This window comes from Suncus etruscus, chromosome X (assembly GCF_024139225.1).
Source record: "Suncus etruscus isolate mSunEtr1 chromosome X, mSunEtr1.pri.cur, whole genome shotgun sequence".
Lineage (NCBI taxonomy): Eukaryota > Metazoa > Chordata > Mammalia > Eulipotyphla > Soricidae > Suncus > Suncus etruscus.
Genome location: NC_064868.1, coordinates 61,839,215 through 61,865,063, shown reverse-complemented (window position 1 = coordinate 61,865,063; position 25,849 = coordinate 61,839,215). Strand labels below are relative to the sequence as shown.

Below are 25,849 nucleotides of genomic sequence, written 5' to 3'. Positions count from 1 at the left end.
AACACTGTCTTTTTGAAAGAGAAATGACAGACACAAAAGAGACTCTATAAAGAAAATGGGGATTTCTGATAGTGTTACCCCAAGGGCAGAGGCAAAAACCCAGATTCTACCCAGGGGCCCAATAATGGCATGGCCTCCACAGAATCTGAATCACCAAATCTCAGGCTTCCTGGTCTAGTCAGTCCTACTACACTTCTGCAGGGCACCCTGTGGCATGTTTCTACAGTCCTTCAGGGTATATAAACATGGCTAAAGAGCCTACAACCCCATCTATTGGGATTCCCTTCATCCTTCGACCCCATGGTTGCTCAAATTGGTTTATTTCTCGGGGGGTCTTATTCCTCAGCTGAATTGTATGAGCACTGGAGGGTGTCTTCCAGAGCCAGAGGAATGTAGGCCTGGAACCTTTCCTTCTGGAACTCCTAAGCACTCATAGGTCGAAGAGGATTTGTTCCAAACTTGTTTTAAAATCACCCAAAACAAGACCACGAAAAACTGGAGGAAAAAAAGCTACTCTGCTTTTGAAAGCTCCCAAGTCTGGAGTTGGTAAGATGATGCAGTTCCAAGAGAGGCAGAAGGTAAGCACCAAGGAAATATCCAGGTGGTGCTTTCAGGCCCCCCATGAGTGTCTATGGTTGGGCTTGAGGAGCTGGCTTTAGCTGCTGTTCCATGGATCCTCAGTTTCCCAAAGATTCATTTGTGTTCTGGTTGAGAGGGCTACTTCCATGTTGGTGTTTTTGTACATGCAGGCGCATGTCCACATCTGTTTATGTCTGTGCAGGTATGTCTGCTGTCAGATGTTGGTGTGTGTACACATATATGTGTATCCATGTCTCTGTGTGTATGTATGTGTGCATGTATGTGTTCATGGATCTAGGAGGGAGAGAGTTGGGAGAAAGGCTGTGCTCTGGGCTAGAGCTATACCCGGGTGGTGGAGTGTGAGTGGGGCAGCCCAGTACTATTGAATCCTGTGGCAAAGGTGTTATAGGGGTGCAGTGTTTGCAGCCCTACCAGGGAGTTGGGAATCATAGTGATGGTATTGGGAGTCATGAGTGGAATGTCATCAGGAGAACGCCGCAGGGTCAGTGTGTAGTCAGGCAGGGCAGTGAGGCGCAATGTGTCGTGGGGGGGACCAGCATCGCACTCATGGTGGGTGGGGCCTAGCTGTAATGCTGCCAGTTCCTCCTCAGGAGCAGCTCCCAACTCAGGAGCTCCTGCTCCCCTCTGAGGGCTAGGATGCCTCAGGGGTTCCTGACGCCTCTTGTCTTTCCGGTAGTAGAGGGCAGCAAAGGCCAGAACATTGAGGAAGAGGAGAGAAGCCCCCACAGCAATGGTGACACTTAATTCAGTGGAGTAGTCACGGGGGTTTTCTACCAGGAGGGGCCCTGCATCCTGCTCCCCATTCCAGCCCCCCTGTGCATTCTCATTGCTGTAGGCAGGAGAGATGGCTGGTCGCTTGGTGCTCCAGGTTTTGCCGTTGGGCCTGCGAGTGATGTGGGAGCTGTGGGTGGTGTCTGGGGGTGGCACTTTGGTGGTAGTGGACGTGTAGTGGAACATGTCATGCAGGTTGTAGAGGTGGGGCACCAGATGTTTCCAGAAGGCTACCTTGGTGGCCCGGTAATGATCTCGGACCCTTGGTTTCAGCCCAATGTGAAGATAGAGCTGATCGCGGGGATTGTACTTGGACCAGGCAACTTCCTCAAAGCGGTTGGCTTTGGTGTGAATAAATTTGGTGTCCTGGGGCACTGGCTTGTTGGGATCTCTGAAATAGCACATGGAAATCTGGGGTTAAACATTCTGCCTCTCATACCCACCCCAAACTTCTTCCCCAGTACAAAGCCTCCCCCCATTTCAATATTTTTAAGGTTCCTTCTTTGTGTCTATACTGCTCTTTTACCCAAGACCTTGAACTTCTATGTTCCCACAGTGTCAGGAAACAATCTTAGTCTGTGCCCTCATCCTCTAAGATCATGCTAGAGACACTTTTGGGGGGAGTTGTATTTGAGCCATACCCAACAGTGCTCAGTGTTCACTCCTAGTTTTATGCTCAGGGGTCACTCGTAGTGGTACTCTGTAGACCATTTGTGGTGCCAAGGAGCAAATCAGAGTTGGCTAAGTGCAAGGCAAGTTTAACCCCTATACTGTCTCTCCAGCCCTAGACATATTTTTTGCTCACGTGCTACCGAGCAGCCACCTATCTTTTCAGCTACCCAGTTTTGTCAAGAGCCCTTTAAAGGCTCTTTATAAATGCACTTTATTCCGATTTATGCAGCCTCTGGCCCTCAAATTTTGAAGCACATAATTGAGCTCTGAATGATAGTGCATACTCAATCCAATTGTTATCTGACTTCTGTACTTCAACAACATGTGTTGAGGGAAGAAATGGCTGTAATGACTTAAGCATGGGGAGTAGAAGGGGCTGAATCAGAGAGTGAGGGAGTTAGATTTGAGAAATAGCTTAGGAAGGGGAGTGATGGTAGAGGCTTACATAGAAGAACAGTATGGAGGTCTGGGAGCTCAGAAAAGAATAATCCCCCACTTTTCCTTACCCAGTCTTGGCAAAGTTGGTCCAGTAGGTCATGACGACAGCACTGAGCATGACATCATTCTTGGAGAAATTGCAGGGGAAGAGGTCAGTGGGACCTACCATAGGGACACCAAAAACATAGGGTACTTCATCCCCATGAGCTGCATCTGACCATGCAGGCTTCATGAGGCTCTGGCAGTGATGATAGAAGGCATAAAAGTAGGTAGGTGAGCCATAGCGGGCATGCAGATCAGCTGTTACCACTGAGGGCTCCACCCACTGATGGTCAGTGAAGAGGGCTACCAAGGTTTTACGGCGGGTCTCAGGATTATCACGGTCTGCCCAGTCAGTGTACATGAACTTGATGGTTTCCCGCAGGGTGTCCTTGCCCTCCGGATAGCCATACAGATTGTCCACAAAGTTGGAAACTGAGTAGTCAAAATCTGTGCCAGAGACCCCATCTTCAGGGTCAACCACGCCTTCTACAAACTTAAGGCCCTCTCCCTGGTTGACACCTAGCATGATATCATAGTTCAGGAACTCCCCCTGTTCCATGAGGATCTCGGGGTCATCAGGAATGACATCACCATCAATCACTGGGCCGAAGGCCACATGGTATCGGGCTGGCTGGATGTCCTGCTCCACCAATTCCTTGGCACTCTTTTGCCGAAGACAGTCCACCATGTCCACCGTGTCTAGCACATTACAGCCAACCTTGTCTGCCAGCAGGCTTGTATACTTCACAGGCTGGTAGTTTACAGCCCAGCTGGACAGAGCAGAACCACTTTGGATAATGGCTCTCTGGAAAAGCCCTGCAGAAGACAGGCAGTACTAGGTCAGAGGTGGGGGGTGTCACACACAGTCCCGGACTAGACCTTCTTTGCCTAGGGACCAACCAAAACACTTTCCTATTCCTTTGTTATTGGGTACCTTTATTACCTTCAGGGTAAAACTGTCTGGGAATGAGGGACAACCCCATTAGGGTAGTGGGTAAGGATCAAAAGAGTGCTTGTGGGGATTCTCCCAGATTTTTTCCCTGAAGAGTTCTCCCTTTCCCTGAAGGATTCTTATACTGATTCTGGAATTCTTTATCCTGGGGCAATGGTTGTTAATTTAGTAGTTAAGGAAATGCCCAGAAGAATTAACCTGTTGGGTCCCAGACACCAGCTTCCTTATGCTCTCTCTTTATCTCTCCTTGTTCCACCCCCCTTGCTTCCTGCCCAGCTGGACCCAGCTCTGTGCCAATGCACTACCAGGGAGCTGGCACTTCTACCACAAAGGGGTCTTTTTCATGAGAGATGAGAAATGCACGCAGGAGACAGTTTCACATTCTGGGACTTTGGGGAAGGATTCCCAAAGGCAAAATCCTTGGGGTCTGAAAGATTCAGGAACAGGAGATGCCTACTCTGTAGTTTCCAGAGACTTTTTCCAGAAGTTATTGATAGTTGAGATCTAGATTTTTGCATCACAGAGGGAAGCCAGGCCAAAAGAGTGGATGACGGGCTAAAGAGATAATACAGCAGGTAGGGCACTTGCCTTGCATGTAGCTGACTCGAGCTTGATCCCTGGCATCCCATAGGGTCCCCTGAGTACCCCTAAGAATAATTTCTGAATGCAGACCTAAAGCTACCTCCTGAGTATCACTGGATGTGTGCCCTCCCCAAAATAACCCAAAAACAAAAGAGTGGATAATTCTTGCCCCTAGCTTGGGTGGTGGTGATGGTGGTGGTGAATGGGAAGTTATTATTTTCTCTTTGCCCCCAAGTGTCTAGCCCTTAGGCACGCAATTTCATTCCTTTCAGAGAAAGACTGTTTGCATAGGCAGGAAGAGAAATAGGAATTACAAATTAAGAGAGAATTTTCCTTTTTAAAATATAATTATTATACATAAGGTAATTATAGAAAGAACAAATTTTTTTTTGGTTTTTGGGCCACACCCAGCAATGGTCAGGGGTTACTCCTGTCTGTCTGCTCAGAAATAGCTCCTGGCAGGCACGGGGGACTGTATGGGACACTGGGATTCGAACGAACCACCTTTGGTCCTGGATCAGCTGCTTGCAAGGCAAACACTGTGCTATCTCTCTAGGCCCAGAAAGAACAAATCTTTAAAGCAGTTTGGGATCTAAGAACACAGGACTTCTATGACGTATAGTACAGTGTCATTCCAAAAAAGGCCTTCTTCCAGGGAAAGTGTCTCCATGCAGAGGAGTCCCCATAACTCATTTAAGACAAAGGTTCCTCACAATGCATTACTCTAACTTCTGCGTGGAAAAGAAGATATTATTATCCCCATTGCTTCACTGAGAAGCATATTCTAAAATGGGTTATTCACTTACCAGGATAGTTCCTGGAGGGGCAGAGACAAAATTTCTAGGACAGAACAAATGATCTCCCCCTCCCTTTCTGAAAATAAAAAAGGTATTTTTTTTTATTTTGGGCCACACCTGGCAGTGCTTAAGTCTTGCTCCTGGCTCTGCACTCAGGGATCACTTCTGGCAGGAATTGAGGGACCATATGGGTGCTGGATATTGAGTCCTAGTTGGCTGAATGCAAGGCAAGTGCCCTACATCTCTAGCCCTCAAACAGGCCTTTCTATGTGTGGTGGCAGGGAATGAATTCAGGGCCTTACACATATGAGCCATATCCTTTGTGAAGAGACAGACTTTCTTCATAAAGAAATGGAGAGCTGGAAAGACAGCTCAATGAACTAAACACATGCTTTATATATAGGTGACTGTGATTCTATCCTCATCACTTCATGGTTCCTGAGCACTGCTGCAAATGACCCTGGGACATAGTCAATTGCAGCCCCTGTGTTCAAGTAAGTGGGTGTGGCTCCAAAAACTAAAGCCAAATATAAAGATGAAAGTCTCCTTTTAAGAATATCACTAATTCTGGGGTAAATCAACACCATCAATGAAAAAGATCTATAAAAATAGTTTCTTCATGGCTTGCAGAGATAGCTCAATAGGGTGGAGGACATGGAGATCCTGCTTTAATCACCAATGCTGCACACAGTCAGCCAGACTTGCCAGTATTGATTCCCTAGCAAGCACAAAGCCAGAAGTAGCCCCTGAGCACCACCAGGTGTGGGGCTCCAAAGGAAAAATGTCCTCTCTCACATACTTCCTTTCTTTAGAATAGGGCATATTTTTCAGAAAGATATTTTTCTTTGTGAGATGATCACCTTTGCTTCCCAAAGAAAGTGCCCTGTAGTTCAGAGGAGAAAACATTTCCTGCTGAGTGAAAAGAGCCTCTTTGGCCCCTTGGAAAACTCCCTGGCAGAGGGACTCACTGCAAAGAAACAAGCTTCTTTTGCAGTTAAAAATGAGGTCTCCCTTTGGTGAAATGTAGAGTTCTGGAGATCTGGAGTCTGATCATAGATTATTACACCTCCAAAAGCTCACTCTGCATCTTAGCAAGCAGAGTCTATCTACAAAGTTCATCTTCTCCCTTCAAGGACTAGTTATTTCTCTTCATGTGTAGACTTGTTCTCAGAGAGAACAGCAAATAAGTGTTTCTTACACTATTATAAAATTAAATTCTGCCTGAACTCGCTATCCTGAAGTCATAAATCCTATATAAGCTGGAATATGTCTTCTTCCCTCAAATAATTATTGTCCCATTAGATAGGGACAATAATAAATAAATACATAAATAAATAAATAAATAAATAAAACTTCTGCACCAGAAGGAGAATCTGATCGTCTTATGATGAAAATGGGATTATTTTTCCCATTTTCTTTTTTTTTTTTTTTTTTTTTTTTTGGTTTTTGGGCCACACCCGTTTGACGCTCAGGGGTTACTCCTGGCTATGTGCTCAGAAATCGCCCCTGGCTTGGGGGGACCATATGGGACGCCGGGGGATCGAACCGCGGTCCGTTCCTTGGCTAGCGCTTGTAAGGCAGACACCTTAGCTCTAGCGCCACCTTCCCGGCCCATTTTTCCCATTTTCACATCAAGGGGATCTTAGGCAGGTTAAAGAGGGTTGACTGATTTTCTGAGGCAAAGTATTATGGAACTTAAAAAGTCTAAATCTCGGGGCCGGAGAGATAGCACAGCGGTAAGGCGTTTGCCTTGCATGCAGAAGGTCAGTGGTTCAAATCCCGGCATCCCATATGATCCCACGAGCCTGCCGGGGGCGATTTCTGAACGTAGAGCCAGGAGTTAGCCCCTGAGTGCTGCCGAGTGTGACCCAAAAACAAAAAGCAAAACAAAACAAAAAAAAAGGTCTAAATCTCAGGGTGGGCAGCTAGCACTTTGCCAGTTAAGACTTTGCTGCAAGAGCTACTCACCCTCAGAATGATGCGACAGTGTGAGGAGGCTGACACATGATGCGCCAATGCCTGATCCGAAGACAGTGATACGGTGGGGATCACCACCAAAGAAGGCAATATTTTCGCTCACCCAGCGGAGTGCTTGGATTTGGTCAAGGAGCCCATAGTTTCCTTTGGCAGCCTGATCGCCGGTGCTCAGGAAACCTGGATTTAACACAGGGCAGGAGGACAGTGAGATTAGACGGAGAGAATATGGTTGCAGATCATCAGAAACCTGAGACTAGAGGATGAGTGGACAGTGTAGCTATATCCACTTAGCTAACATACACTATTGCTCCTTTTGGTAAGACTCAGAACCATCCATAGAGGAAAGATCTACTCCCTTTCATCTATTCTACAATTTAAAAAGAAGGTTCTCTAGACACTTTGAAATAGACACCTCTAGTTGGGAGACCTAAACTATAGCAACAGCAAGTGACTGTGATTTGGCAGTGTTTGCCTGAATATATATGACCCTAGCATCTGGAGAGATTCAGTGGAAAATGCTTGGTTGCTAAAGATGTTGGTTTGAGACCTGATGCTCCCACTTACTGGCCATGTGGCCTTGGACAAGTTTTTTTTTTATTAAAATATCTATGCTGTATTTTTTTCTTTGGTATAAAATGTACAAAGTGGGGCCAGTGAGATACTATAGAGAATAGAGCACTCGCCTTCCATACATCCGACCTGGGTTCCATTCCTGGAATCCCATATGGTTCTTGAAAGCCCACTAAAAATTATTCCTGAGTATAGAGCCAGGAGTAACCCCTGAAAACTTCTGGATGTGGCCCCAAAACAAGCCCCCACAAAACACATAATGGGACCTTGAGCAATAGTATTCATGCTTACTCACACATGGCCAATTGGGTTTGATCCCTGGCATTCCATAATCCCCTGAGCACCACCAGGAGGGATTCCTGAATGCAGATCCAGGATTAACCCTTGAGCATTGCTCGGTGTGACCCAAAACCCAAAAAAATGTACATAGCATATCTAAAATACTCAGCATATTACAAATAACTCTCCTCCTTCTCCTCCTTTAGTTTTTGGGCCCCATCCCCTGGTATATAGCGATTATTCCTAGCCCTGAGCTCAGCAATTACTCGCAGACTTAGGGTAGCATATAGGATGCTGGGGGTTGAATCTGAGTCAGTTGCATACAAGACAAATGCTGTAACCACTGTACTATTGCTTTGGCCCTTTCAAGTGATCCCTATGCTTACTAAAGTTGGAAAACCAATAGGTTAGACCATCATTTTTTCTTCCGGTGAAAAAATGAGGAAGTCAATGCAATGTGTTATCACAGAAACAGGTTTACCCACCCACCTACTGGGATTTGCTGTTGAGGATACATGTCACCATGGAGACTACCTTCCCACCCACTTGCTGGGATTAGCTGCTATGTAGACATGTTGCTATGGAAACTACCTTCCCACCTACCTGCTGGCTATCCCACAGAGATGTCCTATATTTCCCCAACTCTGCTTTCATTTTAGATTGATCCTGCTGTCTCATTTAATCTCTCTTTCTGAACCTTAGGCTTCTTGGAAGGCTCTCTTCTCCTGACACAGGCTTTAGACAGGTTCTTTCCAGGTGGGTATTTGTGGTGCTCCTCCACATTAGAAACACATACCAGGCATCAGCATTTTTTTTAATTCCACAGCTACCAGATCATTCTCAGCACCTGGAATGAACTTTATGGGAGGTCATATTTGAATGTATTTCCTCAACATACAGAAAGCTCTCTGGTAGCCCTGGCAGTTTATCAGCAGGAAATACATTTAAATAGACTTCAGCAATCACAAGACCTCAAGTTCTGCAAAAGAACTTCACTCTCTTCTGATGAGCTATTATTTTACTTTTTGTACTTTGTCATTCCTTTCAGTACCTAGTCACAAGCCCTCTTTATTTCCAGGTTTTCAATGAAGAAATGAGAAAGAATTAGAGAAAGCCCGGATGATATTGAATAGAGGAACCTTTATTTCCCTAGACAGGGCAGCCTGCTACTTTGCTTGATCTATTCACAAACCAAAGATGCTTCTGCATATCTGCAAAAATTATCCTAACCAAGATCCAATCCAGTCAATCAAGTCTTGAGACCCTCCTGCAAAAGTCATTATCTTCTTCTAGGCTGTCTCTCTAGACTCCTCCTCTCTTCTTTCCACACATTGTCTGTCCTCTTTTCTTATTTTGGCAATAGCAGGCTTGCTTTCAGACTAGCCAGGGTATAGTTAGTTCAGTGAAATGTGTAAAATATGTCTATTCTGATTGACAGGAAGAACCTATGTTTGGCAGTGATAGATTTCTTTACCAGGTACTGGTTTTTCTGTTTTAATAGCTAATGTTTGAAGGGCTTACATGCAGTATTTGACCATTGCTCTCTCTGCTCCCTTGTATCCCATGAACCAAAAGCGTATGAATGATACCCTATCAACTGTCCTAACTTCAAGATTCTTGTGTGTTGGATAAATGAACAGTAAAGCAAATGCCTTACAGCACACTTGAGTTCAATTCACGATACCACAAATGGTCCCCTGAACCTAGCCAGGAGTGATCCTTGAACACGGAGTCACGAGTAACCCAAAAACCCAAACCCCAAGTAAATAAATGTATATCAACAAAAAATATAGGAAGGGGAACCACATATTTAAGGCTTTCTATTCTTAAAGGACATCTGAGAAAGGGCATAAGATTAAATTCTGAAACACAGGGCCAGAGAACACTTCACATTCAGCTGACTTGGGTTTGATACTCTACACCCCAATTGGTCCCTAAGCTTCACTAAGAGTTATCCCTGATTGCAAAGCCAGGAGTAAGCTTTAAGCACAGCTAAATGTAGCCCACAAACAAAAAAAGACATAGAAATTCTGGCACAGAATAAAATTTAGGAAGTTCTTACTTCCTCAGCCAGGGAATTCACTTCTGTGACTTATTGGGGTCCTCTTCTTTTGTGGTTCTTTTTTTTGGGGGGGGTCACACCCGGCAGTGCTCAGGGGTTACTCCTGGCTCCATGCTCAGAAATTGCTCCTGTCAAGCTCAGGGGACCATATGGGATGCCGAGATTTGAACCAATGACCTTGTGCATGAAAGGCAAATGCCTTACCTCCATGCTATCTCTCCAGCCCCTCTTTTGTGGTTCTTAAATCAAGTGAGGGTTAACCAAATAACAGCTCCCACTATTCTGGAAGCCATCCATGAACTAGCTTGTGACCATCTCCAAATGCATAAAATTTCCCAAGATGCCTAGAAACATACTATTCCCCCACCTGAGAAATACTTTAAAAAATTAAAAGTATTATTTATTTGGTTTTTGGCCATACCTGGCAGCACTCAGAGGTTACTCCTGGCTCTGAACTCCGAAATCGCCCCTGGTATGCTTTGGGGACCATATGGGATGCTGAGAATTGAACCGGGTCCATCCTGGGTTGGCCATGTGCAAGGCAAACAGCCTACCACTGTGCTATCGCTCCGGCCCTGAAATACTATTTTTTGCACTGTGAGTTACAGCACTATTACTTATAGGGTCTCATGCTCTGCATATACTTCACCATCTCTCAGCACCTCCTCCTCCTCCTCTCAGTTGAAAAATAATTTTAAAGTGAAGAGTCTGCTGGGCTCAGTACTCCAGAGAAGCTGGTAGGGGGAAGAGTGAGTGAATATATGTAAATGTGGTTCCAAATTGATTCCTTATTCGGCATGATTTGGGGAAAGAACAAAACAAAGCTTCAGCTACATAGCAAAATACACAAGCATCAGGGATGAACCCAAGTTCTACATCTGGTACCAAGAGACAAAACCATCCTGGATGCATCCAAAATTCAGTCAGTGGCTTAATAGTTGTTGGGGTTTTTTTTGTGCTCTGCTCTGGAGGATGTGGGAAGAAATTTCTGACCAAGTTTCAGTTTATGGCTTTTACTAAAGTTTGGGTAGTAGTACTTTAATCACTATTTAAATCATCTCACTCCAATTATTATTTCTAATTTCCCCTAGATGGGTTATTATGGTTATCTAAGGGATACTCAGTACTGGGGCTTGTTCCTGGCACTGCTTAAGGATCAAACCTAAGCCTCCTGCATGAAAAATATGTGCTCCAGCCCTCTGAAATATTTCTATAGCTGTTAAAGTGCAAGTTCTTTTTTGGAGTGATTAAGTCACATCCATTGATGCTTGAGAGGCTACTTTTGTGGTGTTCAGGAGACCATGTGGTACTAGAATCAAACTCAGGACTTCACACAGTAAGGCAGGCAGATACTCTACCCCTGAGCCACCTGCCCAGTTTCTGATACAGAGTCTTAATATAAAAGCAGCTGAACAGGGGCTGGAGAGATAGCACAGCGATGTTTGCCTTGCAAGCAGCCGACCCAGGACCCAAGGTTTGAGTCCTGGCATCCCAGATGGTCCCCCGTGCCTGCCAGAAGCTATTTCTGAGCTGATAGCCAGGAGTAACCCCTGAGCACTGCCGGGTGTGGCCCCCAAACCAAAAAATAGCAGATGAACAGTTGTAGAGTAATCAGAAAAGCAGAAAAAAAATAAAGAACCTCTGTGCACACTTCCAATTGATACTTCCAATACTATAAGTAGCCAATTCTTTCTTCTTCAGGCCTAGCTATCACTTTTTTTCCACTTTTCCTTACCATTTCTGCCCTTTTCTTCCATTCCTTCCTTCCTCATTCCCTTTTCCTTTGTTCCTTCCTGACTCATTTTTTTAATTTTATGTATTTATTTTTGTTTGTTTTATTTTTTTGAGGGTCACACCTGGTGACACTCAGGGATTACTCTGTGCTCAGAAATCACTCCTGGCAGGCACGCCGGGATTCGAACCATCTCTGTCCTGAATTGGCTGCATGCAAGGCAAACACCCTACTTCTGTACCGTCTCTCCGGCCCCATTTTTTAATTTTTTGTTTGGCTTCTGACTTCCCTAGGTATATAAATCCCTTAAGATGCTGGCCCCCCCTCCCTTTTTTAACACAAGAGGGCATAAAAATTTCTGTGGGAGTGAAGTTGGGGGCAGGAACATGGGGATTTAAAGAAGGAAGAAAGAAGGGAGCAATGGAGATTGCCCTTTTGGCCACACTCTTGATGCTCAGGGGTTACTCCTGGCACTGTGCTCAAGAATCATTCCTGATGGTGCTTGATGGGCCATATGGGATGCTAGGAATCTAACATGGATAGTTCCATGCAAAGCAAATGCTTTCCCAGCTATTCTATTGCTTTGACTCCTTCTTTCCTCCACTTCTCTTCCATTTTCTCTTTTTATTTGCCCCTACTGGTCTGATAATAGGGAACTTAAATATAGTCTTAGTATTTTCTGTAGTTTTCAATTACTTTACACACTGGAGCTTTACTTTTATTGTATTTATACTTTGGGGTGGGGGCTTTGAGTCACACTCAGTGGTGTTAAGGACTTACTACTGTTTATGTACTAAGGGATAATTCCTGGTGGCAGGGGACCATATCTGGTGCCAGAGATAAAATTCAGGTCCGTTGCATGCAAGACAAGCACCTTGCTTGCTGTACTATCTCCTTAAACCCTCTATTTGTAATTTAAATGTTTGACTTTTTACTTTTAATGTTTTGGGGCTGGGGCCATTTACAGTAATGCTTAGGGACTGATTCTGTTCTCAAGGTTCACTCCTGGTAATACTCAGAGTACCTGGATCTCCTGCATGCAAACCCTGTACTCAGCTTGTTGAGCATTCATTCTCCACCTCTGTGTTAATCATTTTTAATGTGATCTTTGTTTTTGGGCCACACTGGCAGTGCTAAAGAGTTATTCCTAGATCTGTGCTCAAAAAATCACTCCTAACAGGTTCAGAAACCATATGAGATGCCAGGGATTGAACTTGGGTCAGCTATGTAAAAGGCAAACATCCTATTCACTGTGCTATTGCTCTGACCTCTGTGTTAAAAAATTTAAAGTAGATGATTGGAATATTTTCTATCAAGTCTTAGAATATAAAAGGCAAAATGACATTTGGCCCTTAATTATCGTGTGTGCCTGTATTTCTAATATAATTATGTCTGTATATGTACTATTCTTCAGGCACAATTTTCTTCACAGCACCATTTTCACTAACTCAGGTCCCCCTTCTCAGCAGGATAGAATTGCTTACAGGAGCCTTGCTGTGATGTCTGGGATGACTCAGAAAGACAGAATAGCCATGGCAGCAGCATGAAATCAAAATCCATGACACTAGGGAGACCATAAGCTATTCTTGCTCACCTATCCAGGTGTCACTGAAGGGATCACAGGCTTTCATCATTTTAGGGAATATCACCTGTCCTTTATAAAGGCCAAAGAGGATTTTACTATCATATATAGTATTATGGAAGGACTGGTCAAGAGGAGAGAGCCTTTCTGCACTCATCACCACACCCAGATGAGAAATATAGTACCAGGGTCTCTGGGAGAATCATATATTCCAAAGAAAATTCAGATAAGATCCTGGTAGCCAATTTACCATAAAGTAAGTCATGTCTAACAAACGGTTTCTCACCCAGACCTCTAGAGATGAGAAAAATATAGAATCCCCATTGGAACTCTGAGAACACAAACCCTCAAGCCAAGTGGCTGGCTTCAGAAAATTAAGAAGGGGGCCTAGTACAGTGGATAGGGCATATGCTTTGCTCATGGATGATTCAGGTTTAATTCCTGACAAACCCATGGATCCCCTGAGCCATGCCGGGAATAATTCCTAAGTACAGAGCCAGGAGTAACTCCTGAGTACCACTGGGTGTGGGCCAAAAGCAAAAATAAATGAAAAAAGGAAAGAAAGAAAAGAAAGAAAGAAAGAAAGAAAGAAAGAAAGAAAGAAAGAAAGAAAGAAAGAAAGAAAGAAAGAAAGAAAGAAAGAAAGAAAGAAAGACAGAAAGAAAGAAAGAAAGAGAAGAAAGAAAGAGAAGGAAGAAAGAGAAGGAAGAAAGAGAAGGAAGAAAGAGAAGGAAGGAAGGAAGGAAGGAAGGAAGGAAGGAAGGAAGGAAGGAAGGAAGGAAGGAAGGAAGGAAGGAAGGAAGGAAGGAAGGAAGAAGGAAGAAGGAAGGAAAGAAGAAAGAAAGAAAGAAAGAAAGAAAGAAAGAAAGAAAGAAAGAAAGAAAGAAAGAAAGAAAGAAAGAAAAGAAAGAGAAGAAAGAAAGAAAGAAAGAAAGAGAAGGAAAGAGAGAAAGAAAGAAAGAAAGAAAGAAAGAAGAAAGAAAGAAAGAAAGAAAGAAAGAAAGAAAGAAAGAAAGAAAGAAAGAAAGAAAGAAAGAAAGAGAAGAAGAAAGAAAAAGAAAGAAAGAAAGAAAGAAAGAAGAAAGAAGAAGGAAGGAAGGAAGGAAGAAAGAAAGAAAGGAAGGAAGGAAGGAAGGAAGAAGGAAGGAAAGAAGAAAGAAAGAAAGGAAGGAAGGAAAGAAGGAAGGAAGGAAGGAAGAAAGAAAGAAAGAATGAAAGAAAGGAAGGAAGGAAGGAAGAGAGAAAGAAAAAGAATCTGGCTGCTTCTTGTCACCCTAGGAATATGGGGTTGTGCATGCTCTCTAAGGCTTGGGTGATCATCTGAAAGGTAACACGTTTTTATCAGCTTTGTCATCTTGTCCAAGGCACTCCTTTATCTCCAGATTATGACTGTAAATAGGTAGTCGAAGGCAACAAAAAAGTACAATATAGGATAACCTAAATCACAGAAATGAGTGTGCATGTAACAAAACTTGTGTGGGAAAGAGTGAACTGATATTTCTGAGGAGACTTTGGGGGCAATAAGCCAATCTGAGGGGGTTAAGTGTATGGAAATGTATACAAAGAGAGAAGAAATATACATGTTAGTCCATATATATGGGCACTTCAAGTGTAGGGTGTAAGGTGAGAAGGGTGTATGTGTCTGGTTAGAGATAGCAGGTATGGGTGTGGAGATTCTTGTGAATGGGGGATACACCTATATATTTAGATTGAATGTATATTTTCAGAGTGTGGGAAAAGTATGTCTGTATGTGTACATGTGTGCATATGGGTAATATGCACAGTCTATAGAAATCTGTACATGTGGAGGAGATATAAAATTATAGTACATAGAGTACACATAGGCATGGAAACAGGGATATGAGAATTGTGTGTATTTTTTGTGTAAGCATGGTATGGGGAGGTATCAAAGTACAGTTTAGTATAGAAATGTGTAGTGAGGAAAAATAATGTTTTGCATTGGTGTGAGAGACCTATGTGTATAGAGCTATGGAAATGAGATGTTAAGGAAATTTGGGTACATTTCTGAACATGCGGGAGGTACTTATATGTACATTCAAGTTGTAGATATGTGGGGTTAGCATGTGAATGTTGAGATGCATAGAGCATATATATAGGGAGAAAGAAAAGTGTAAGTGTGATTATATATTGTTTATGGGTATAGATGTGGAAATGGCATATAGAGATATGGGAGAATATGGGGGATGTGTCAGACAAATCTCTAGAAGCAGGGGCATATCTAAGCATGTATAGAGGTACATAGATCTGTAAGGGGGACTACGTATAGACTTTATAAAGAATAGTAAAAGAGAGTGTGTGAGTCTATCAACGGGAATGTGGGGTCTATGTAAGTAGAGGTGTGTGATCATTAGGGGTTAGTGTGAAATAATTGCATGTGTAGAATCAGATGTGGGAGAGTTGTGGGTGTGTGGACTTATGAAGGTATGTGGGAATGTGTATATGTGATTTGCTATAACTATTTGGTATGTGTGGGTGTTTAGGAATAAGCATATAACATTAGAAAATTAATAAATTCCACAAAACTGAGTCAAATTAAAGTTTGGAAGCAGAAATCTGGCTTCCAGAGGTGTTAAAGTTTACTTGAATTTTCAATGACATGGGAAAATACTAGAAAAAGTCCTGGGGTGTGGAGAAGTTCCCAGCATTTTGGCTGGGAATGTCTCCTGAGATAACAAGGGTCATGAGATAACACCTTGACTATGATGGTTAGCAACAGCTAGAGAAACAAAGCTGACTGCTTTTTAACACCCCCCAACCCTCATTCTTTCCTCCCTCCATGACAACCTATGCTTCTTTCTAATGAGGAATCATACCTAGCACTCCAACCCGGTAGTTGAGGGTGATGACGATGACGTTACCATAACTGGCCAGGACGCTGCCATCAATCATGTTGCCTGTCCCTTCCATGTAAGAGCCTCCATGGATATAGACCATGACGGGCTTAGCACCACTGTCTCGGATGTCTGCAAGGAGAAGGGGTGAGACATAGGCTGGGTAGGAGGCCCTTTCTCCCCAACCCCCACCAACCCTGTGGGGGGGTGTGAGTGGCAAAGCTATCCCAGGTGCCAGGACACCATCAACTCTGAGGGCAGGACTCATGGGGTTGCTCAGCCTAGAGCTCAGGCACTGGCCATAGATGCTATGCAGGGGAATGTTTCGAAAGACTGGTTTCAAGTACCCCTAGTTGAAAGTCAGGTCTGCCTAACACAGTTAATCCTAAATAGTCATGACCTAAATAGGCCGTGACTGGGTCCTGGGGATTGGAGAGGTCATTGGGGATAGCTGAAAAGAAACAGAAAGGCTGTTCCTTTGAGTGGATCAAGTGAGTCCCTGCCCTGGGCACCCAGGAGTCCTGGGACCTGACAATGCTTTTAAAAGTAGGGGGCTGGGAAGCCCTGAAATCCCCAATACTAAGCCAGTTACATGAAAATATGGCCATTGGCAGCAGCTGGCCCCCCAGTGCAGACAGAGACAAAAGGGGTGGTAAAAAGGGGTGGCAGAGGGAAAGAACAAGGAAGGATGTGGGGAAAGGGCAGTGAATGGCAGAGATGGGGTGAAGAGGGGCACCTTTTAACAAGGGTTCTCAGCCATGTGCTCATTTATCCCACCTCCCTGGGCACCAGGCAGGCTTAGTCAGAAACATTGGGAGTGTGAGGGGAGGGCAGAACTAAGGAGAGCCTTCTCCAGTTAGCATTAAGATGAAGACACCTCCCCAGAAGCCATTCACTGAGGCACCTTCAAGCAACTGCTAGGGCTCCGCTAGCACGTGAGGCTCGAAGTCCCCAGCAGGCTCCTGACCTGGTCACCGGTACTTACAGCCTGGCAGTCTGGGACTTGGATCAATATTCTGCCATACCAGTACAGCCCTACCAGTCACCTGGAGCTGTCTGGTCCCTCCAAGGGCCTTTTACTGACCAAGCCGCAATGTCCTGGCCTCCACAAGCAAGTCAGTTCACAGTGCCTCTGGCCCTGTCTGGGACCTAACACAGCCCATGGTCATTTCTCCCCTATGAGGAGAAACCTAAAGAGAGTCTAGGTAGTGGTATTCCCCCAACCTTTTTGGTGTTCAGTATCACTCCTCAGAATCCTGCTGGGCCCCTCTCCTAGAGGCCAGTCTCTCATTGAAATAGTGTCTTCTCTATTTCTTTTGTGACTCTCACAACTTAGGCCCAAGTTCTCTCTCACCACTCTCCTTGCTGCTTATAGGGGTAGGTGCTCATGAACCAGAGAAGACCGGGAGAAAGCTTTGCTTGGCAGTGCCCCCTTCTACTGAAGGATTGGGGGAGACTGGGGCATGGGTGATGAGGATGTCCACCTCATGTCTCTGCCTATAGTTCTCTGCTCTCACCATCCATGTCTATCACCTTGGCACTCCCTGTGGCCAAGTTGGCCAAAGGTATAGTCACAGTCCAACAGCCTTATACAGGAACAGAAACACACCAACAGATGGACAGACAGACAGATGGGGCTTCTCCCCATCAAGAAGGGGAGGGGCTCTGTGCCATGCACCAGCCGCCATGCCCTGCAGCCCCCAAATACCTTCATCTTCATCCCCGTCATTATCCGCTAAGTCCTCGCCCTGTTTCTTAGCGCCGGATCCTGGGGACCAGACACAGGGAGACACAACAGCACAGAACAGAGAACAAAACAGAGAGAGAATTCAAAAACAGCATGACTGCAGTGTGGCCCAGCAAGCCAACTCTGGGCCTGGGCCCAGAACAGGCAGGAGGGATGACGAGAACTGAGGGTATGGGTGGGTTGAGGTCCAGACCTCCAGGATGATGGTGTGGCAGGCCCCTGTTGGTGCTGGCTTCCTAGCTCTTCCCTGGCTTGCCTCCCTGGCCACAACAGCTCACCTGGATCCTCTCTCTTCCCAGGTAGGAGGAAGGTAGCCGTAGGTGGGCCAAGGCACAGAGCCAGAGACTCCCTCAGGGAAAGGTCTTTTTTCCCAGGTAAAAGGGGCTGAAAGTGCATAAAACAGGCAGATTGTACTGGAGAACAGGAAAGGTACTAAGGGTGAAAGGTGGCTTTTCTGGCTGTGCAGATATGGATCTGATTTACTGGAGCAAAACCAGGTGGATACCTGGGGCCCAGCCTTGAGCTACCTGGGTCCAGTGGGCAGACTCAAGCTGGCCCTGATTTCTAGAAAAGAATATGAGAGATGAAGCTTTCCATCTGGCTTCCCTCGGGACCTCATGTTCTAGTTAATGGTAACTGTGGTTCATGCCCACAAGAAGCAGGCCATAGACTCACAAGCATTGCTCAGAGATGTAAGGAGAGCCAGAGAGGGGGGGAAGGGAAAGAAGGAAGGGGGCAAAAAGAGACAGTGAGAGAGGGAGAGAAGGTGAAAGAGAGGTGAAAGTTTCTATTATGTTTTGAGTACCAAATGCCAGGCATGCTATACCTAGCATTTCTTTGATCCTCACATTCCAGTAAGGTAGATACTATATTCTTGCTTCACTGATAAGGAAATTGCAGTTCAGAGGTAAAGTGACTTGCTTAAGATCAAATAGCTAGAAAATGCTAGAGGTGATATCTGCTGGACTTCAAAACCCATGGTCTTTCCACTGCACCATGTCACATTTCTGGGATGGGCAAAAGGAAAAGGGAAAAGTAAATAAGAAAAGACATGGAGTGTGGAAGGGAGAGGAGGGTGGGAGAGAAGAGACTAGAGAAAAGCAACATTTAGGACCTGGGGGTAAGCTGAAAATTTCCTGGTAACTGGAAGTCTCCTTTCTGTTCTAAGAAGCTGCAAAGAACTCTTGAGAAGGGTGGTGGAAAAGGGGCACCTATATGCCGCTCTTCAGAGAAGTCAAGGTCACTCTGCAGCCACCCCATGGCTTAGTTCACCCTCTTGTCTCTGACACCAGCTACTCTTAGCCTGGAGACAGCAAATAGCCCTCTTTATTAGTTGTTCTAGGTTCTGGTACCTGAATTCTCTTATAGCTATTAATCAAAACAGGAACCACTCTCATATTACAAAATGGCTTTTCAATTCAGACAAGAGCCCAGCCTGGGGTGGGAGAGCAGGAAGCACCACCAGCTTTCCATGGCACCTAAGGTCTTAATAGCCACAGCCCATATGGGCCCCCAGCAACCCAGTGGGATAGGAAGCATAAGTGACCACACACCAAACTGAAAGGAATCATTCATCTCTAAACATGAATCCCCTGCAATGTGATTGGGGTACCAATGTGGGGATGGGAGAAGTCTTCACGATGAGTGCTTCCCTTCCTGTGGACTCTGACAGCCCTATCTTTGTGCTTCCTCATTCTGAATGTGGTCCTGCATGGTCTTTGTTTCCCTCATACAGATACTTTCCTAGGTGCTTTATCTTATCCTTTACTGTTGAGTTTCTATCCATATCCAACTCCCTCAGTCTCCCCTAGACCAACACTGCAGCTGTAGGATCCCAACTGAGCTTGCCCTGCCTTTTCTCTATGCTCCAGCATGTGTGGATAAGTGGATGAGATCCTGGGTACCAGAGACACAAGACTGGTCCAGTGATAATCAAGCTTGGCCCAAGCTAACACAAGTTTGGCCCACGCTGAGCATCAGCTGACTTCCACAAGAGAAAATGGGAGATGCAGCTTTCTCTCCAGTCTTCCTTACTGGGGCTCCTTGCTTTATATAATAGCAGACAGGGGTTCATGCCCACAGGACTCTGGCTTGAGAGCAGGAAATACTGATTTGAAATTAAGAGAGACCTCTATATCCTGGGGAGATGGGTCTCCCCCAATAAACAGACCTTGGGCTGGAACAAATAAAAATTGCTAAATAAACAAATACTCTTGACACATAGTCTGAAATCTGCTCCCTGGCTTAACCTGTAGGGTTTAGGGAAACCAGCTGAATTTCAGCATTAAGTTAGAAACTTCTTTAGAGGATCCATCAGGCCCTTAGTCATTTCTAAGTCTGTCCTCCCTCTCACATCCCAGCAGTATCTAACACAATCCTTGCCCACAGCCCACAACTGCAATAGCTAAATGTTTGTACTGAGTGGAGCTGCCAGTCAGCTCTGCTCAAACTATTCAGGTTGGACTCTCTAGTCTCTTCTCAGGAATCTGGAGAAATGAAGCCTAGAAAAATAGATATTACTAATGCTGTCTCCTCCCTGACTGCCTCCCCTCCCTCAAGAGGTAGCACAAAGGAACTGATGTAAATGGCTCAGCTGTTGGAATGGCCCTTACCACTTGCAGATGGGAAAATACATATTCCTCAAGGAAAAAGTCTTTGTATGAGTCAGCAGCAAAGATGGGACTTTTATGTTTCCTATACCTGTACCTTTTCTGCAAAAAAAAATTGGCTTATCACCTACAGTGTGATCTGATTGGGCTGGGTGTAAAAAAGAGGTAAGACTCTGTCCCTGAGGTCCTAGGCTCACAGAGCTTCAGGGCTCATTCCAACATTGGGATCTACAACTAGAATAGCAGGGAAAGTTCTTGCCTTACATGTGTCCAACGCAGGATCAATCCACTCCTGAACACCACCAGGAGTAAGCCTTGGCCACTACTGGATGTGATCTATCTTCCTAAAGTCCCTAAATATATGCATTCAACATGCCCATTCTTTGGGGGTGGAGTGGGGTGCAGCACTCTGCCCAAGCATCTTAATAAGCTGGGAACTTCCAGGTCCAGAAATTCTGACCAAACCACTCCAGAAAATCTGTATTCCTCTCCCTAAGATTGTATAGAAAACTACCTCCAAGCTTGCCAGAGGGTGGCATGAATCAAGCTATGATTTCTCCACCTGTTCCTTAGGCTGTTACCAACCTACTCTGAGTTCACTCTTCTTTTTAGAGTTAGGGAGTTGAGAATGACTACATGGGAGAAGTTCCTCCTCATGATACAGTGGAAAGAACATTTCTCTGAGGATCAAGAGACTCAGGTGTTGGTCCCAGCTCTGCCACAGAGTGGCAACAGGGCCAAAGGTGCAGCAAGTCACTCTCCTGGGACTGTTTCCTCACCCATAAAATTGGGATATTGTCATTCCTGCTTTCTAAGCTTCCCGAGGTACATAGGGTATCATATGAGGGAAAGCATACCATTGCTTTGCAGAAAACATTAAGTGACATTGGAATAGGAAGTTTTCTTCTATAAGGAGATAAATTTCCTCCCAGCAAAGAGGGTAATTTAAAATTTAAGAGTGTGTGCCTCCATAGATTCCACAGTTCCCTCACCCAGGAATGCCCAAGCTGGGCCACCAGACTAGCTATGGCTATTCAGATATACTTTGGTCAGAGGTGGTGAGTTAGGGAGAAGGACAACTGAGTATAAGTTTGGTTTCCTCTTGAGTGTGGGGGAGTTGACTCAAATTGATGCTTTCAACCTGGAAAGGCAGTAAGGGGGTGCCCATAGCTTCACCACCAGAAAAAGGGCAGAACTTCCAGTGCCATTCTGGTTGCCTGGTTTCATCTGAAGCGTCTCTGAGAGAATCATTGGCTCTGTTTTTGGCATTCACTTGAGGTGGAATTGGGGACTGGCAAGACTGGAAGAAATGGGGCTGCTGCTTCTGCTCTGAACCTTCCTGAGGTCACCAAATCCTCCCTGAAGAGCAGCCAGGGCTCTTGGATGAGGTGGAGCTCATGGTTGCTCACCGACCGCCCCCTGAGCCTGGGCTACTACTGAAGGAAGGCTGGATCCACAGGTGCTAGGGCAGGTGGGCAGGCAGCCCTCCCTCTCTTTCTCTCTCCCTCCCCTGCCGGCTCGCTACCTACCTCCTTTCCTACAAATTTTCTTGTTGGGCTTTCGGGCGCATTCCTTGGAAATCCGCTTTACTGTAAAATGAATAAAAAACTAAAAAATAACAGGAGGCCTCTGCCCAGGGACATGCACCCCCAACCCACCAAGGCCCCAAGAGCTTCTCTGCAGGTAGCACATGGCAGAGAGCCTGTCCCACCATCTCCTTGTTTCTGTCACTTACCTTAATGTCACCCCTGTGGGAGGCAGTATCAGCTAATGAAAGATGAGGCACCTAAGTCATGCCCACTAGGCCTGACCCCCAAGCCCGCACCCCACCCTTAGCCACACACATACCACCTTTCAAAGTAGGTGGGATGGTAATATGGGGGTCTGGTGAAACTGGCATCCTCTCACAGGCATTTACCAGCCATGACCCATATACCCCCAGAGAGTCCCCATTCAGCACTCTAGCTTTAGGCCTGTCAAAGCTCTGAGAACTGGCCAGGCCCCTCCTGGTACCAGTGTCACTCACACATGGGAGCTCAGACAAATAGGGGGAGGGGAGGATAAAGAGGAGGGTGTGGGGGGGAAGCAGAGTGATGGTTAGAAGCATCTTCATAGAAGCATGCAGCAGGGCACACAACCACATGCCAATCACAAACACGATGGGGTGGAGGGGAGGCAGGGAGGGCACAGTGCCCGGCCACAGCACTCACCATCCTCTGTGGGCACATAGACATTCAGGTAGAGGCAATCTTCGTTGGGCTCCTGGATGTATGTAGCAACAATGTCCAAGTTGGCAGTGAACCAGACAGGCAGCATGACTTCGGGCACAGCTGTGTGAATGTTCTGGGGGCATACTGGTGGGAAGTGAGTGGCATTCCGAATGCCTGACCAGGAGGGGGGTGGTTCAGGAGGCAAGAAACGTTTCTCGCCAATTGGAGGAGCAGCATAGGGTACTCCCAGGTATTGGTCCACAGGCCCCAGCATTTCACTAGGCAGTGGCACCCGGGCACCCCTTAGCTTCCCAAAGTGAGTATTGACTGTTGGTGCTGGGGCCTGGGTGCTGGCCTTCAGCACCAAGCTGAAGAACCACAGGGTGAGGCAGAGGCTCCGGCCAACTGTGGGCTTAGGGCTCAGGGGCAGTGACGGTGAGCCCAGATGTAGCCACATGTTCTGGGCAGGGGAGTGGCAAGAAGGCAGATTCATGGGTCACAGCATCAGCCCAACAGGTAGCCCCTTCATGGCTACACTGACTGGAACCTCAACACTGAACCCTTGAGAAGACACCTACACGTGCCCAGCAACGCCGAGAGCAGAAAGCAGGTCGTCCAAGCACCGCAGCTTCAGAAAGGGAACCCCCTCAAGGCCAGACAGGGCTGTGAAAAGAGGGAAGTATGTGTCATCCAAACTGGTCAGTCACTGGGGCTCTGTGGGACTTGGGCTCTTCTCCATTAGGAGAAGCCTCACATGTCTGAGGTTCTGGGAACCCATTAAGGTGTTCTACAGTCAGAACCATGCTATACGCATGGCTCTGTCCAGACAAGACAAGGGGATGAGCAAAAGAATGACTGGGAGTGCCACTCTAAGTTGTCAGTCCCCAACATCAAGTCCTCAGACCCCAGAACTCATCAGAGTCAATGGGAGCTTCGGTGGCCTTCTACAAGGTGGGAAGAGGAGCAATTGGAAATGAAGCTCAGGTTCTTGGGTTGCTGCATGAACTCTGAGCCCTGGAATCACTATGATCTAGTAATCCTACATAGGGATCTCCACACTGAGGTATGATGAGAGTCTCCTCATCCAGGGACTCTAAAGTATAAGAAGGGAAAGTAACCTATAGGCAAAGAATTCCACAGAGAGTATCCCTTGCTGTTAGGAGAGGCAGAAGTCAGAATGGATATTTACAGGGTCCCCAGTCACTGCTATGCCCCTCCTAGACCCTCACTATTTCACAGTCCTCAAATCCCGGTCCATCCCATGAGTCTCAAATTCCATAAAGAGTGCCAGAACTGAAGCAGAAACATCTCTGCCAAGCACCCTAGGCATTGTCTATGCTCAGCCTATGTGAACCAGACAATGGAGCGGGGTTACAGAGGGGAGGAAACACGCACTCAGCAGCTCATAGAAATACTCACAAAGACTCCAAGAAGGAGTTAGACCATTCCAGGATCAGACACCATGATGCTCGCTCATAGACAGACATTTCAGACCCATAGAGACCCCTCAAATAGTGATACCATCAGAGACAGCCTTACAGAGACACAAAGACTTACCAAAATATAATGCACACACAGTGCATTGGTAAATGTTCAGAGACACATGTAGCATAATGATGACACATAGGTGGAGACAGAAATCGACAGAGCAACACACTCAATAATACAGTTATACAGCAAATACAACTACACAAGCACTCATCGACACTCCCTCCTGGACAGGCATGCATGCAATTTAATGTCCCACTCCCATTTCTCCTGCCTTCTAAGACTGCAAGCTTACTCCTTTAAGAACTGGCTGAAGAGGTGGGGGAGGGAGATTGGGAACGCCCCAGCCCCACAATTGACAATCAGCCCGGTGGTTGAGGGGAATGAGAATGTGTGTGTGTGTGTGTGTGTGTGTGTGTGTGTGTGTGTGTGTGTGTGTGTGAGAGAGAGAGAGAGAGAGAGAGAGAGAGAGAGAGAGAGAGAGTGAAAGAGAGAGAGAAAGAACAAGAGGAAGGGTGGACAAAGCAATAAAGTGATGGTGCTCAGAGAAAATTGGGGAGCAAAGTATGAGGGCTTACATTACAGGCATTGTCCAGAAAACACCCTAGTCTAGAGGATAGGGGAAGGAAGGAAGGGGTAGTAGGGAGGTAAGGCAAAAGGGAGGGAGTGAGAATTAGGGGGAGGAGGGTGAGGGAGAGAGTGTATGGGGGGGATAGTCCGCAGCTGAGTTCACACAATCCCCCCATTCACCATCTCCATGGCAACTCTAGGGCACAGACTGCTCATTCACATGGCTTCCCCGCCAACAACCCCCCAACACCACCATTAACCCCCTCAGTGCTGCCCCTCCCTACAAATTCCATTAACACCTTCAGGATGCCTCTTTCCCCGGTAACCCTTCCATGCCAAATACCAATCTCCTTGGAATCAATTCCCTGAAGCCTCTCCTCTATGAACATGGAGAAAAATCAACCGACCCCCAAATGCCCTCTGTACCCTAGGACCCACTGTGAGTTCCCAAGGCCAAGATCACCATCCTGGTCCAACTTGTAATTTGGGAGAAAACAAGGGAAGACAGTCTTGCCAGGGATTTGAATGGTATGGGGGGTGCAGAGGGGGCCAGAATAGTATTGGGCAAGGGATGTAGTGTGGGAATGGACTAGGATTGAGAACTGCGGTAATAGGGCTGCATGGCTTCAGATCAGTATTGGGGACAGAGCTGCATTGGAATGGGGGAGGATAGGATAAAGGCTTGGGGGAGGGGGCTGCAGGAAGTGGGGGAGCTGGGCTATAAGATGTTCTATAGAAGAGGGATGGGGCTGCACTGCGGGGGTCCCCCATCCCTGCTGGCAATGTGCAATATCAGAATGAAGCTGGGGCCCCCCCTCAATAGGGTTATTTGATGAGCATGCAGCTGACCACCGACCGGAGGATGATAGAGATGCAGGATTTAAGGGAAAGGTGGACAGAAGCAAAGCAGGGAAAGATTGGAAGGGGGTATTTGGGGGTACCTACCGACAGAGCACAGTCGGTAGAAAAGGTTAGGGAGCACTAACTGAGGAGTGGAGGAGCCCAGGATCGGGAAGGGATAGGAATGAAGCAAAGAATGGGCAGCAGGCGGATGAGAGACCGGGGCAGGCGGCCTCACCTGTTCCCCCGGCTGTTGCGAGCGACTGAAAAGGGCTGCGGACCACCCATATCACCTCCAGGCCAAGCTCCGCACCCAAATCCCAGAGATCTGCTCTCCGGCAGCCTGGCTGCTGTGCCCGCGCATTGAGGGGGCGCGCTGCGCGTGCTTGGACACGGAGGTGGGGGGGGTAGGGGGGGCGGGCGCGGTCCCTGCCATTAACTCCTTCTGTGCCGCAGATGGCTCAAGTCCTGGGGCAA

General features: G+C 46.3%; 1 protein-coding gene across 3 annotated transcripts; it reads right to left on the bottom strand.

Annotated features, from left to right (window-relative positions):
* Positions 1 to 791: 791 nt before the first annotated feature.
* On the bottom strand, positions 792 to 25,749 carry NLGN3 (neuroligin 3). Of its 3 annotated transcripts, XM_049767212.1 has the most exons (8): positions 25,611 to 25,749; positions 22,475 to 23,137; positions 21,794 to 21,853; positions 17,617 to 17,676; positions 15,891 to 16,040; positions 6,823 to 7,008; positions 2,550 to 3,339; positions 792 to 1,762 (listed from the first exon to the last, which is right to left on the bottom strand). In XM_049767212.1, the coding sequence occupies exons 2-8, from the start codon at positions 22,965 to 22,967 to the stop codon at positions 919 to 921; spliced, it is 2,583 nt and encodes an 860-aa protein (XP_049623169.1). In that variant the 5' UTR covers positions 22,968 to 23,137; positions 25,611 to 25,749; the 3' UTR covers positions 792 to 918. The 3 variants fall into 3 exon arrangements, with proteins under 3 accessions (XP_049623169.1, XP_049623167.1, XP_049623168.1); XM_049767210.1 differs by lacking the exon at positions 21,794 to 21,853; XM_049767211.1 differs by lacking the exons at positions 17,617 to 17,676; positions 21,794 to 21,853.
* Positions 25,750 to 25,849: the final 100 nt, after the last annotated feature.

Coding starts and splice junctions, on each gene's coding strand:
- NLGN3 (XM_049767212.1), bottom strand. CDS start 22,967: ATGAATCTGCCTTCTTGCCACTCCCCTGCCCAGAACATGTGGCTACAT. Junction 16,041..17,616: donor TGACGGGGATGAAGATGAAG/GTATTTGGGGGC, acceptor TTCTCCTTGCAG/ACATCCGAGACAGTGGTGCT. Junction 1,763..2,549: donor ACCAACTTTGCCAAGACTGG/GTAAGGAAAAGT, acceptor GTGCTATTTCAG/AGATCCCAACAAGCCAGTGC.